The following is a 13,581-nucleotide window of genomic DNA, read 5'->3' as shown; positions in this document are numbered from 1 at the left end:
CGTTTTTACTAGTATAAGTTCTTTAAATATTTCGGCCTTCTAAATGTAAGTTCCTTATAAAGTGGTTCCTTATAAAAAAGCGTGTACACTTGAATCACTGAAATCGCTGTTGATTTTAAGCACGATTTGATTTAGAACTAATGTAAATTCGAGCAGGTTTTTTGGAATGTCCTGAAAAAATCCGAAAAATCTTGTGCAAACCCTGGCATGATTTCCAGACGAACTGACATGCTTCATGAAATGGTTTGATGACGTTCGCGGAAATTCAACACTGTTGTTTATTTCCAAATCCTGGCTTCCTTTGCAAATTCTCGGAAAACCATGGGAATTAGCAGCCCGCTCGCCCCATGCCTTTCGCAGATAAACAAAATATGGCGGTGAATCTGTGGTTACAGTAAATCTGGAAAGGTGGCACCTAGTCTGAAGTTATCGACTAATCCCTGGACAAGGTATTACATTTATTGTCCAAAAGTTATTTACATATTTAAATCGGCCTCCAAAAATGCATGAATTTCAAGCAAAATAGGCACAAAGCTGCAAAAAATAAAAAGTTTCAGCGGTCTGTTGTTTTCGGCCTAAGTGAGAGCGAAATGCTGTTTCAAAGTTGCGCTGAAAACATCGCTCTGACGTCTGTGTTTTCTCTGCAAACTGCAAATTTTAACATCTAAATTATTTTGAATATTCTATTTTTTAACGTTTTGACTTTGAATTCAAAACGGTATGGTTTCACTCAAATTTTAGCACTGTCATTTGGCTGGCCCAATTAGGGGAATTGGACTTTCTGAAGCCAGACCGACCTTACCTATTTTATCATTCCACAGCATGGTTGTAATTAAAGCACTTAAATCATTTTTATAGTAAAAAATAAAATAAAGTGGGGCCCACTCAGTCTACAGAGTATGGCAGTTTTCGACGTGCTTAAAATTGATGCTCATTCATACTAAGAAAGATTTAGCTGCAAAAGAAAACACTTCCTGGGATAAAAATTTATAATTGATTTAGTTTGTAATCTAATTTCTTGCTATAACCACTAAGCAAAATTTAGAGAAAAAAAATATTAAATGATAAAGAGTCTGTTAATGCTGGAAGTTTCATATTTTCTTATGTTAAAGTTTCATATGTTATTTTGCTTTTTATCTGGCTAGACACAAACAAGGATTATTCAGAAAATTTTTTATATCAGTACACTTTACACTTTTTTTCATATTCCACAATGAGTGAAAAACAATATGATATCACCAGTCTTAAATACTGCTTTTCTAAATGTGCCTTGCTAGAGAGGTTCTGTGTTATTTTTCTTGAACAATGGCTTATTATTTCAAACCTACCAAATCACACACATTTAAATTTAGGGAGGCCCACTAATTTATAAAGGAAGATCATTAGAAAGTTCCATTTGATATAATTGAACAAATCATGTAGTACTGAACTTTTAGCAGTATAAACAAGGCAGGTAATAATTTCCTTAACCTAAATTTTATTTTAATACATCTAAAAAGCTATAACAAATTCTATTCCTGGCTATGACACTCTACTCTTCTATTCAAACATTTGGCAGATTAAAATTGTACAATAATTTGTTCCAAATTAAGATGAAGACAAGATGCCCAGGTGATGAAGACAACAAGCACTTTTTCCTGCACTGCCATTTGTTCCAAACAATGTGGAACAAGCTCTTTGATTGGCTTTCTGAAGTCTCTGGACTCAAAATTTCAAGCCTCTACGAAAGCTCTGAACAAAATGTACTTGCCAATAGACTTTTTATGGAGGCCACACTTTAATTCATCAGAACTACTAAGATATTATTTTAATTGAAAAACGCAACAGCAGCTACATGTAAACTTTGAAACATGTAAATAACATAAAAACAAATTTTCTGCAAATTTTTCTAGAGGTACCTTATTTTTAGTTAGTTTTTTTGTTCATATTTTTTTTGATATATGTAGTTTGAATTGAAAATTGTAAATGTCACTCATAATGGAGACTAGATGAACTTGTAGAAAGTTCTTTAAGTAGCTTTGGTTGCAGTTCAAAATCTGAATTCATAAAAAATTAAGATTTCATGGCTATTTATAACCTTGTATTTCTACTTCAACTCAATTATTCTTAAAAGCCTAGCATATCATTTCATTTTAATTTACTATAACTGTTGATAACACTGGTATTCCTAAAACGAAATATTCTTACAAGTAAATCTAGTTTTGTCTGAAATATAAGACTTCTATTTTCGAAATTGTAAGATGATTTAAAGATTTTATTTTCCTACTATCCCTGCAAGACACTTAGTTAAAATTGCCAGAGGGGGATGTAATTAAGACCTAATTTATCTGTCTCTTAAGTGAAGTTGGGCCATCAGTCTTTGTTTCTTTTCTTCTCTGTTTGAAAGGCATTTGGTCCTTATCTTGATATCGATTTCTGTTTTTTGTATAATCCATTTTAATATTTCATTATCTTATAGATTATAGGGTGTAAGCTGTTGTGTACCGTATCTCACAAGAAGCCCTTTTTTAACTGATGATAAATTTCTGTCAAAAAGAGAAGCAATAGGTCTACTATACTTTCAAATAGTTTTAATCCCTATAGAGTGTGTTATGGCATGTGGAGATATTTTTTGATATCATCTAGATTCTTGATCCCATTGACCTTTTTGGTTAAAGTGGTTGGCATACAGGGTCTGCTTGTCTCATCACAAGAGTAAACATCTTGGTTTCTTTTGTAATCTTTTTAAGCTTACAATTTTATGGTTCTAATCTTGTTAACATCTGATATGGCTATTTGTTATCGCCAGATATGCTGCAAATTCAAAGGAAAAAAGAACTGAACTTGCTTAGCCTGTAAAGCTGCACACAGTTTCTGCTTTATAATGCACAAGTTTATTTACTTGTTAATTAAAAATTTGTATTTCAAACCCCTTTTTAACTGTTTTGGGTAATGTTATAAGCAAGAATAACTTTTAAGGCCTTTTGGTTTTTAGGTTAGTTGGTACATGTCAAACTCTTTAAACATTTTCAACGCTTTACGTTGACCAAAACTTTAAATCAGGCAGTTTTGGAGTTTTGAAATAAAAAATGATTTCTTGGCCTAACAAGAAGATGCATTAAGGTATTTTAGATACCGAGGGATATATAGCGGATGTTTGGGCAAGATAGTGGTAGTAACGCTAAATTCCTTGACGAAGCAAGTTGTCATTTACAGCAATAATGTAACGCTGGCAGGCATAGAAAAAGATGATATAAAATGATTTGTCACTGCTTCTGCATTTCTGAGAGCTTTTTTTGCAAAGCCATTGTCAATTTATACATTAATTTCTGCCAGAAATGGCGATGTCAACATAAGACTTCCTAGACACACTCATTGCCAATAAGAGGCGGTGAAAGATTTTCTTTGGTATTTCATTTCTTCTTCCTTCAATTGGTTACTTCAATTTTTCAATTATACTTATACTCGAAGGTTTTACTGTTTCTTCAGAGATGGCCGACAACAACGGAATTTCGTTTGAAGAATTCTGGAAGTTGTGTAAAAGGCTCGCAAATGAACCGAGTTATAATATGAAAACAGAAATCATAAAACAATTTGTGGAGCAAAAGGCTAGTAAAGGTTAGTAATTATGTTTTGTTTTCAAAGTGTGTGAAATTTTTGGCTGTAATGGACAATTTCCTCATATTACGTCAGTACCGCTAGTCTCAAAAAGATAATCGATAGAATATCCTTTTGTTCTTGCATTAAAACACCTTGAGGCATTAGGCTAGCATCTTTAGTGAGACTTCTCCATCCGTGAAATTTGAAACACTTGGACAAAAGCCCCAAGAAAACCCTAAAATGTTAGAGTTTCAAGCCTCATTCTCAGTATAAAAGCTTTTTGGGCGCCATACCTACTGATATTTCTATATTTTCAAATCTAGAAGCTGGAGTTGATGCCATGACCAAAGAATCTGTTGAACTTGTTTTTTCAGAAAGCGAGAATTGTCACATTTCTTGCAAGCATTTAAATATTAAATACTGTGGAGGATATATTAGGGCTGAAAGGTAAGATTGTACTGAGGCCCAATTGGAATGCTTCAAGTCGAAAAACCGTAACCAAAAAAGCAAATGATTAATGACTATTTTTCTCCCTTTATGTTGACTTATTAAAAATTTATATGTTAATGCGATTTATATTGATTGAAAACCCATACGTTTTATATTGATAAGGTAATATCGCCCCATGTTTGCGACATTACTGACCTTCCTTAAGCACTCTCTACTGAATAATCAAAAAAGTAGTAATTTTGCTCAACAGAATGACTAGTGACATGAAATAGGGATGATTGATATGACTTTTATTGTGCACAACGCCCCCCCCTGAAATGAGATATCATGCTTAATAAATTCGATGAAAATTTTTAGGTATCCTGCTCATTGCTTGTATAATTAAAAAAATGACCTGGGTGATGAGTATAATTTCTGCTCTATTTTAGATGCATCACAAGATCAACTTTTTGTGCTAGTGAAGATGCTTCTTCCAGGTGTTCACAAAAGAGTTTACAACCTCAAAGACAAGCAAATTGTCAAACTGTTCTCCCAGGTGAGTGTTGCAGTCTTGATAAAATGAAGTCTTTCTGCTTTTCTCCTGCAGCCCATTTAGATCAACACATCTCTGAATCAAAAATTGGCTAATCAAAATGGGTAATATAACTCACACGTCTATTGATAGGCCAATCGTTGATTGAGAGATGGCTTAAGCCACTTTAGCACCTTTCGAATGCATTTAAGTTTGAGTGACAGACAAACTTAATCTCTCCCTAAAGTGTCCTGCTAATAGCTCATTTTATGTAAATCTTTTCATTACCAAACTTTATGAGTCTCCTACCATCAAACTTTTAAAGTATTTTTTTTTCGCCTAGTACTTGATTCGACATAGGTAGATCTGCACATACTGTAGCGTTCTAGTCTGCAATTCAAAGTGTCAAATCATCATCATGAAAATGTTTACGTATTGAAGTTATCAGTCGAGACACAGTCGCCAAAAAATTATTTCTAAGTATACTTGCTATCAGCTGGAAAAATATTCTGATTTTGCAAAAAAGAGAACGGTTTTTTCTTATGAATGATTTTGCAATCTTTTTCATATAACAAATAAAATAAGCTAATTACAGTTCATCACGAAAGTATGCCGTGAAACACATTGTAACGCCCGAAAGATTCTCATAAGAACGAAAGAACTGCTTTGTGCCAAACAACAACAACAAGAAAGGACAAGAAAGGACAAGAAAGTAAAATTTTAGGGAGTAAAGTTTTTAAAAAGAAGTTTGAAGTTGAAGATGGAAAAATCTTTATCCAGGATAACACAAACTTTAAAGAGAATAACATCTACTTTCTCTTCTTTTATTCGTTAAAGATTATGAAGAAGTTGAGGGCAAAGCAAACATATTGAGTCTGCCTTTACACTAATCATTTTCCATCAAAGTTCAGAGTCATGGCAAACAGCCATTGAAAACAAAGGGTTTTAGATCTAGTGATGTCTGCGCACTGCCCTCCCCGTCAAATATATTAGAGGTCAAAAGGTTGAAAGATGTCAAAGTAGAAAATTTAAATTACATGAAATCCTTTGTCTTTCCTTTAAAACCATAAGAGAATTAATTCATAATACATTAGACGCTTAATAAGATTCGCTCTTTCTTTTTGCATATGAAACCTGATTTAATGGGAAACATTCATCAATTTTCGGTAACGTATTCAACAACAGGATTATCCCTTCAAATTAGAAGGTTGTCTTTGAAAATATGCAGTGATGACTTCATTCATTCTGTAGAAGATTCTGGCTAGAAAGCCAAGGCCAGGTATCTTAGGTGGCCCAAAATAAGGGACCGAAATTTTTATCAGAAATAAAGGAAAATTCCCATCGTTGTTTTTTCCAATATTTTGTTTAATCAATCGTCCACGAATACTAATTATGCTGTTGGTCGTTATGATTCTTAGGGTCCTATTTTGTGAGATATTTAGTGGGATATTGCCGTGTCAAGGGGATGAAAGTTACAAGAGTAAAAATAAAGGCGAATAGTTTGTGAGGAAAAGGCAGGGAATTTGAAGACGGGATCTTGGAGGAGAAAGAGTTGAAATGAAATAGAGGTGGCATCTCCATTCTTGTTATGTCTTGATAAAGAACATCAGTTTGGCAAGTTATTAATATTTTTTTTCAAATAATCAAGAAATTGAAGATAAAGTAGATATGAAGGATCTGACAAAGACGTTTGAAGTTTAGAAAATAAAGAGGATCGCCTAGAACTAGTTTCTTTTTACAACGGTTATGACGTAGATAATTCCCTAATCATGTTTGTTGATGTAACATGCTGAAAAATGATCTGTGCGATCCTATTACGCGTATACAATGACAACGTAATATTAAAAACTTACAAGTTATGTGCGGTCAGCTAATGAGCTCCAAAATCTTTTATGTCTGTTAAATACTGCACACAAACCTACTAGAAATTCTTTTGAAATAAATTATATTTGATTATTTCACGTGGCATAAAACTTCACTATTTGCCTGAAAGATAACTACCAAGGATAGCTTTTCGATGTCTTGCCTTAGTTTCATTTGTTTGTCAAGGCATCTTTGTCTCGCACTATGTACAAATGCATATTTCTTATTATATTTGAAAGGGAATTCTGGTGGCCTCAGGTCAGATTTACTCGATTAAATGAACCGGCCTGAATTATGGTAGCAATTGAGGATATACATATTCCTTTAACATTACAAGTGCCCGATGGCTAACACCTTGTAACATTGTTAAATATTCGTATAGTCATCTACAGTCGTTTCCAGTCGCCAAAAGTCGTCTACGATCGCCTGATGTCATTTATATTTAGGGAACACTTCTTCAGTTTTTTTTTTCATTTGAAGTTTACAAATACGTCTCCAAAATCTGTCTAACAAATTGATTCGAATTCCTCCATATTCTTTAAAATCATATATTTCGTATAGCTATTTCTCATCAGCGGCAATAAAAGCGAGGTGTGAATTTTAAGTGGGAGTTATTCATCAGGAAATCGAAAACGTGAGACAGTTCAAAAAAACGCAGTGGAACATTTTCAATTTAATAAAATTGTTTGCTGCATATTTTGTCCACAAATTAATTTTCCTCGAATTCTCAGCTTTTGAGATATTACCAATCTCTCTTCATCCATAGCAAAATAACTGCTTCAAGTTGCAAGCAAAATGATAACAAATCTGTACTTCTATAGGTGTTTAATATCAACTGTGAGGAGATGGTGAAGGACCTAGAAAAGGTAATTGCTTTATTCTCCATGGTTTCCGTAGGGAAATGGTTTATTACCTGGGAAGGCAAAAGAGAAATTGACGGAGAACCAAAATGAGATTTGGAGTTTGAGATTTTGAATAGAACTGTTAGGGTTTCTTTTCTGTTTTTTATTCTTTGGATAATTGATTTCGCTGCTTGCATACTTTTAGGTTACACTTTGAAAACATGTTTTTAAACAGTTGTGAAATTTGAAGAACCATAATGAAGCTGTAATTAAATGTCCTATTTGTAAGTATTTTTATCGCTACCAACGCAAAACCAGTTCTAATTGCATGGTTTTACACATCCCATTCCGCGAATTTTTTAAATTTTCATTCATTGAACGTAGCATTTGTGAATGGGCTTTTTGGTCTTTCTATCAATTTTCTCTTATTATCTCATCCCCAAATATCTGCTTTATTTCGTAAACATAGTTTTGAGGTGTTAGTACCGTCCCACTGAAATTAGTATAAATTAATCTTATGAAATTTCTTTTTTCTTATGATGGTCATTAAGATTCTTCAGTCCATTCAGTTCTCTATAATATATTACTTTCATTCAAATCCACATTCATGTACTATTAACTTCATTCATTCATTTTATGCCTGGATCAACTTCAGGTCGTAACAATCAATCTTAAAACCACCCTAATAATTCTTCTTATCATGTTATTAACCACGTAGATTATCTATTTCAGTACACTGTTTTTATTTTATAGAAATATTGTTGAGAGGAATGTCAAGGCTCAGAAGCATAAAATTTTTTAAGAATCTTATAAGAACATTTCTCAGCCGCAGCTCGCATATTTGTGTCTCATTTTCAGTAGTTGTTTGTTATGCGATGTTTGTACCAGAGCATCACATGGCATTGACAAATCGTTTTCTCAAAAGGAATGGCTATTTTTCTATTTGAGTTCGAGCAATGTTCCCCTGAAAACATTTCAAATTTGCAAAAATATTAATACTTCAAGAATATCAAGGCTGGAAAAAGTTTATAGTATTCTTATAGAAATATATGCTGTCAGTATTTATCATTCATGCTTTCAGCATTCCTAACTCTATGGACAGACCATTTTTTGTGGCTATATAGCTTTTACTAACCTTTCATATAATTATTTTTGTCTATTCAGACTTTTTCTGATACCTATGGGTGTTTATCTATTGATTCGGAAGCACCTCTCCATCACCCAGACTGACTGAATCAAGTGCCCCATGGCATCTTCCGCCTATTGCACCCATAGCCTGTGGAAAAGCCACTACAACCTGTTCAGCATCGTATCTTTTTTTGGCAAACCGTCTAGAATTAGTAACATCTGATAAAAGCAGTTAATATTCTAAATTTTCTTGTGGTAACCGTGAAATTGTCCTCACTTGAATAAAATGTACGCTTTCTTATGAATTCGTTTTAATGTCTCTTTAGTACAGGTGCCCATGTCCCTGAGATTACATTTATGACCAAGCTTTGTCATCTTAATTTATCGCAGAGAACGAGTTTTCTATGGACTAAAGCTTGAAATCTGGTTGATACCATATAATCCCAAATGATAGTGGTTAAAAGGGGCCTTTGATATGACATTTGGGTAACTAAAGGTTTCAAAGGTACATTGTACCCATGCTACACAGTCGTAGCCTGTATGTAACCATTTAGAGTTATATCGGTGCAGACTCTCCATCCAGACTCTCCATGCCGACTCTTTATAGAGTTGGCATGTATTTCTGTGGCTGCCTCAAAGTAATGAACAACCACTCTAGAAGCGAGCGATTAATTATCTTTACAGAATGCCTGTCTCCAGTCATAAGCCCCGATCAAGCTCAAAACCTGCACGGACTTTGATTATATTCGGCGGATAGACAGCTTGATCATTTCCACAGACAATGACTCTTTATTTGCATGAATGGTCTTGTATTCATTCTTATGATAGAGGCAACTATTTTCTACTGATTTTGGCATATCAAATCCACTCATATTCTACCCACTACCGTATGAGAATTGTAGATCATGACAGTACCACATTTGTTGCTTGACGTTATCCTAGATACAGTAAGCTCATTGGCTCCGTAAAGAAGCCTTAGAATGAGACTGTCTTCCGAATTATAAGCATTGCCGATAATATCTTAGCACTAATATAAATTAGTTTGCCAGTTAGATGGAAAGAAGGATTTCTTAGGACACCGAGAAGCTATGCCAATCGAACAGTGTTCTGGTCCTTCCTCACATCTAATGACTCCTTCACTCGAAACTAAGGGAGCTGGGGATTTTACGATTATTTCCAGGAATTTCCACATCCTAAGTGAAAATTTCCTCATGTCATTCTCTCGAATCCTACACACTTAGATCTGCAAACCACGACCCCCTATCACTAATCCTTTCCTAAACTTTGTGAGAAGTTGCACAAAGTGGTAGACCTTCATTGGTTGCGATCGGCGCTCCCACCTCAAACGCGCGAAGATGCAATTTCGACCTTACTAATCACCCATCTGGGGGAGTATCTCCCCTCTCACTACAATGAGCTACTGTTTCATCTGGCTTCCACACTCTTCCAGCTGTCCAATTCCATCAAGCAACGTTATTCATACATCTGGTGGTGTTTTTCTCGTTCCAAACGAACCTTCTTTCCCTTGACTACATTGCATGCTTTTCTGCTGTTTGAATAATTAGTTTCAAGGAGATTTAAATAGTCTGGTTTCATGGGCATCTTTCTATGTTTGAAATTTCTTATTCTTTCATAGAAATCCTTTTATTTTGTATTTTTGTAAAGAAATCTTTGATATGTAATAGGGTGATGCTTCAAAAACTGTAAAGGACTTTTTCAAAAGGAGCAATGGCGTCATACCCTGCAAAACCAGTTCCCTATCACTCATTGAGGTTAGTGACTTACATTATTGTATTATACGATATCGTTCTTTTAGTTTTAATCACATTACTGGTATTTAATTGTTAAATATTTTATGGTATTATTCATTTAATTTATAATATAATGTATATACTTTATATTAACTCATACAATATTGTATTTTTAACTTATCTTAATTGAACATAATACCGTAATTAGTTTAATATTCATTTCTTATAAGATCATTACTTATTTTATAGGTCGATGAACTACTACATCAGCTTGTTTCCTTAACAAAGGAAGATGAACAATATCCGATATTAAAGAAGATTTCCAAAAGGTAGCTATTTAATATGCTATAGATATTTAGGCTGATATCACTGAAATATCACTAGGTATTGTTTCGTCAAACTCCAGATAAAAAGAGGCTTTTTGATAATCTTTTCCACACTTTATACCGCGTCTATCCTAATGACTTTGTCTTTACTGTCAGAGAGTCCTGTAGGCAAGCCGGGCCATCGTTGGTTTGAATTAATCTTATATTATATTCTTGTAACCATTTTTGCAAGCATTACTTAGAAAATAATGACGAATGCCGGACCGATCTTCAGGCTCATGTTGGGTTTGAAATGGTGTTTTGAGCGGATTAACATGAATCTCAACAGCCTTGAAAAAGGCCTAAATCTATTGAAATACATTCCTATTGTCTGTGATCACTGTTTCGCAGCTGTATATGATTGTAAATACGGGCTTAATGACTACTTGGTTTTGCTTTGTGGTTATTTGGGTATGCAAATTTAGCTGTGAACCATATGATAGTAATATGCCCAAAACGATGTTGCTAAGTTTTATAGTAAGTGCCAACAAGGTCTTCCGATCAGTTCAAAAGTATTGTGGTATGATAACCGCATCTAATTTTAATTGTGCCTATAGTTTTCTGGTTTATCACACGTGGCATCTTTTATATGCTCGATCAGGTGAAATTTTAACTCTAGTTTAGAGACAATTAAGGGGGGGGGGGGTTTCAAGCGCCTTTTCTTTTTCTTATTTTCAAGCTTTATGCGTAAAAGGAAGGCTCTTTGTATGATCTCTGGCATATTTTTGGGTTAATTGCTAATAATGAGTGTAAAAAGAACTGCTGGGACATCGTTTGCCAAAATTTATCAAAACCTCTAGGCACATTTTTATTACTAACCAACGAATCAATATTCTGTCGTTTTCTATATCCCTGCAAGCAGGCAACAAAGAGTTTTCACAAACTCGACAAATAACTCGGGTGTTGTTGAAACTAAAAAACTCGTTATTCATGCAAATATAAAGATTTGCAGATTAGATGTCCCATTTTTTCGAGTTGTTACTTTGTTTAAGGACAACCAGCAAGCTCTTGTTTATAAGTGTCCTGGAAAGTGCTCTTTCTTCCTCTAGACAATATTATCAGGTAATACACTAAGTCAACTTAAGGCCTCATTTTGAAGAATTCTTCAAATTCTTTCGTACACAATTTTTGACCTCAGATTCGGATTAAGAGCGAAGATGTTAGTCTACTTGAAAGTTTTCATTCTGGTATAACCCACGATGTTGATTTTTTGACGACATAAGGATGAACATTTTATAAGGGATTTGACCGTAATAGGCGATTTCTCAAACTTCATTTCTCGGTAAAATCCAAAATACAAGCACAATCTATATGTAAAATCGAATCTAGCCTAAAATTATGGTGATAAAACCAGAGCTGAGCGTAAAAATGTCGCATAATGAAGTTTGGAGAAATTTCCAAAACGAGGCCGTAAGTCGAATTGGTGTATTGGACATGTTCCCTAATGGCCGTTATGACCGTTCGACCGCCATGTTTGCCTGGTTAGCAATTTTCAACACAGTAGCTTATCAGTTCAACGTAGTACAGCACATGCATGTGGCAACATGGCAGTTAGTGAAGCTGCTTTCAGTTCAAATTTAATACATTATAGGACCAAATTGAAGTAAACGAACTGTTTTTTACGCCGTGGACCACCGACCGATTTGGATATCATTTTCTACCTTTTTTGGATCATTCCTAGATTATCAGCAAATACTTTGGGATTCGTATTTTTTCTTTGAGGATTTCGTTCAATGGAATGATGCAAATCTATTCATTGACTTTTCAAGAGCTTTGAGTCCGGTGGCCTGTATTTGCTTCTTGTATGACGGATGATTTTTAGACTAACTGTCACAAAGCCAGGCTCAACTGGTGCTATCTGTAACAAAGCCACACCATTGTACCAATTTATCATTGGATTTCCTCGTTTGCATCCCCAATGAGTGCCTTGCTTGAGTCAAGCAGCACACCAGTAAATCTGATTTTGCCTCAACTTTTTTCACCCTTCCTAACGTCATTCAAAATCATTTGTTTAGAAGATGTGTTTCCAACTCTCACAGCTTACAGGCTGAGCAACCGAACAACTTACTAAATTTATTAAAAAGCGTTTGGACACCGTGGTTTGGATGACATTTAATGTATACGTTCTTTCAAAATATTGTACCTAAAAACTTGTAGCTTTCCAACATTTTACAACTGCATATTGTCCAATAAGGTTTAATAAGGTTCATTAAGCATGATTACTTTTCCTAGACTACATAAACCTTTCCGAAACTGTTTGTTTATCATTTCACGAACGTAAAAGTGAAACCCCGAAATATACTTTCACAATATGTGTATATGTCTGGACAGCGCTGTAGGGATTTTACTTAAAACAGATGAGCCAAAGTCATGACTCATTTTCTTATTTGGTCCTAGTCGCTGAACTCCAAATTCCAAACTTTCTTGGTATATGTTATTAGATGACCCAGTCGGTAATTTTAGCAGTGAATTGAACAAAAATGTCAAGATTTTATGTGGTTAGGTATTTTGGTTTTCTTTTTTTGGATAGATAAATTTTGTTGACAATGTAGGGCAAACCTGTAGCCCAAGCGCCCACGCAGTTAGACTAGTTTTGAGTGAGGTGTTATGTTTTAATTGGCAACTCAAGTGCATAAGGTTCATATTTTCGGTTTCAAGAGTCACCTTACGACATGCATGTCATCGTGCTAAGTTCTTGCAGTTGGAGAGCAAGCTGTCGGAATTCGCGATAATCGAATAACTTGTTCAACGTACTCAAGCGGTGCAATGCTAAGAGGCCCTGGGGCATGAGCCCCCATTGTTTATGCCGAAAAGTAGCAAATTTCGACTTTTGCTATTGTTGTTTGGAACATGTTTTGCAAGTGCATCCTTGTTATTTGGATAGCACTATATCCCAGTCTTATTTTTATGATAGGCCCTATTCAGAAATATCAGAGACAAATTCTGCCATTGAACTAGGCATCGACTCTTTTTTTTGCCTTTATGGTTACAAAAATATTTTTTCAGTGGATTTGTCGTTTCGGAATTTTTAAACCATGCACAGCAAAGATTGGCTCTGTTGCCTTTTAAAATGTTGGTTTAATGCAGAGCAA

General features: G+C 34.6%; 2 protein-coding genes across 8 annotated transcripts in view; one reads left to right on the top strand and one right to left on the bottom strand.

Moving 5' to 3' along the window:
* LOC135688246 (uncharacterized) overlaps nucleotides 1–13,581 on the bottom strand; it is a 30,692-nt gene that overhangs the window by 14,564 nt on the left and 2,547 nt on the right. The gene's annotated exons all lie outside the window — the stretch shown is intronic.
* LOC135688242 (DNA ligase 3) overlaps nucleotides 336–13,581 on the top strand; it is a 46,409-nt gene continuing 33,163 nt past the window's right edge. For 4 of the 7 annotated variants that reach the window (XM_065205014.2, XM_065205009.2, XM_065205008.2 and 1 more), the window contains exons 1-6: nucleotides 336–449; nucleotides 3,469–3,597; nucleotides 4,458–4,564; nucleotides 7,225–7,269; nucleotides 10,059–10,145; nucleotides 10,374–10,453. In XM_065205014.2, the coding sequence (XP_065061086.2) occupies nucleotides 3,471–3,597; nucleotides 4,458–4,564; nucleotides 7,225–7,269; nucleotides 10,059–10,145; nucleotides 10,374–10,453 (446 nt within the window). In that variant the 5' untranslated portion in view covers nucleotides 336–449; nucleotides 3,469–3,470. Of the gene's footprint in view, nucleotides 450–3,450; nucleotides 3,598–3,925; nucleotides 4,027–4,457; nucleotides 4,565–7,224; nucleotides 7,270–10,058; nucleotides 10,146–10,373; nucleotides 10,454–13,581 lie in introns of those variants that run through there. The other 3 variants (XM_065205007.2, XM_065205012.2, XM_089114117.1) reach the window with 3 other exon arrangements.

This window comes from Rhopilema esculentum, chromosome 19 (assembly GCF_057945365.1).
Source record: "Rhopilema esculentum isolate cy_ngs chromosome 19, ASM5794536v1, whole genome shotgun sequence".
NCBI lineage: Eukaryota > Metazoa > Cnidaria > Scyphozoa > Rhizostomeae > Rhizostomatidae > Rhopilema > Rhopilema esculentum.
Note: the sequence above shows the minus strand (reverse complement) of the source record. Positions and strands in the feature narration are given on the sequence as shown.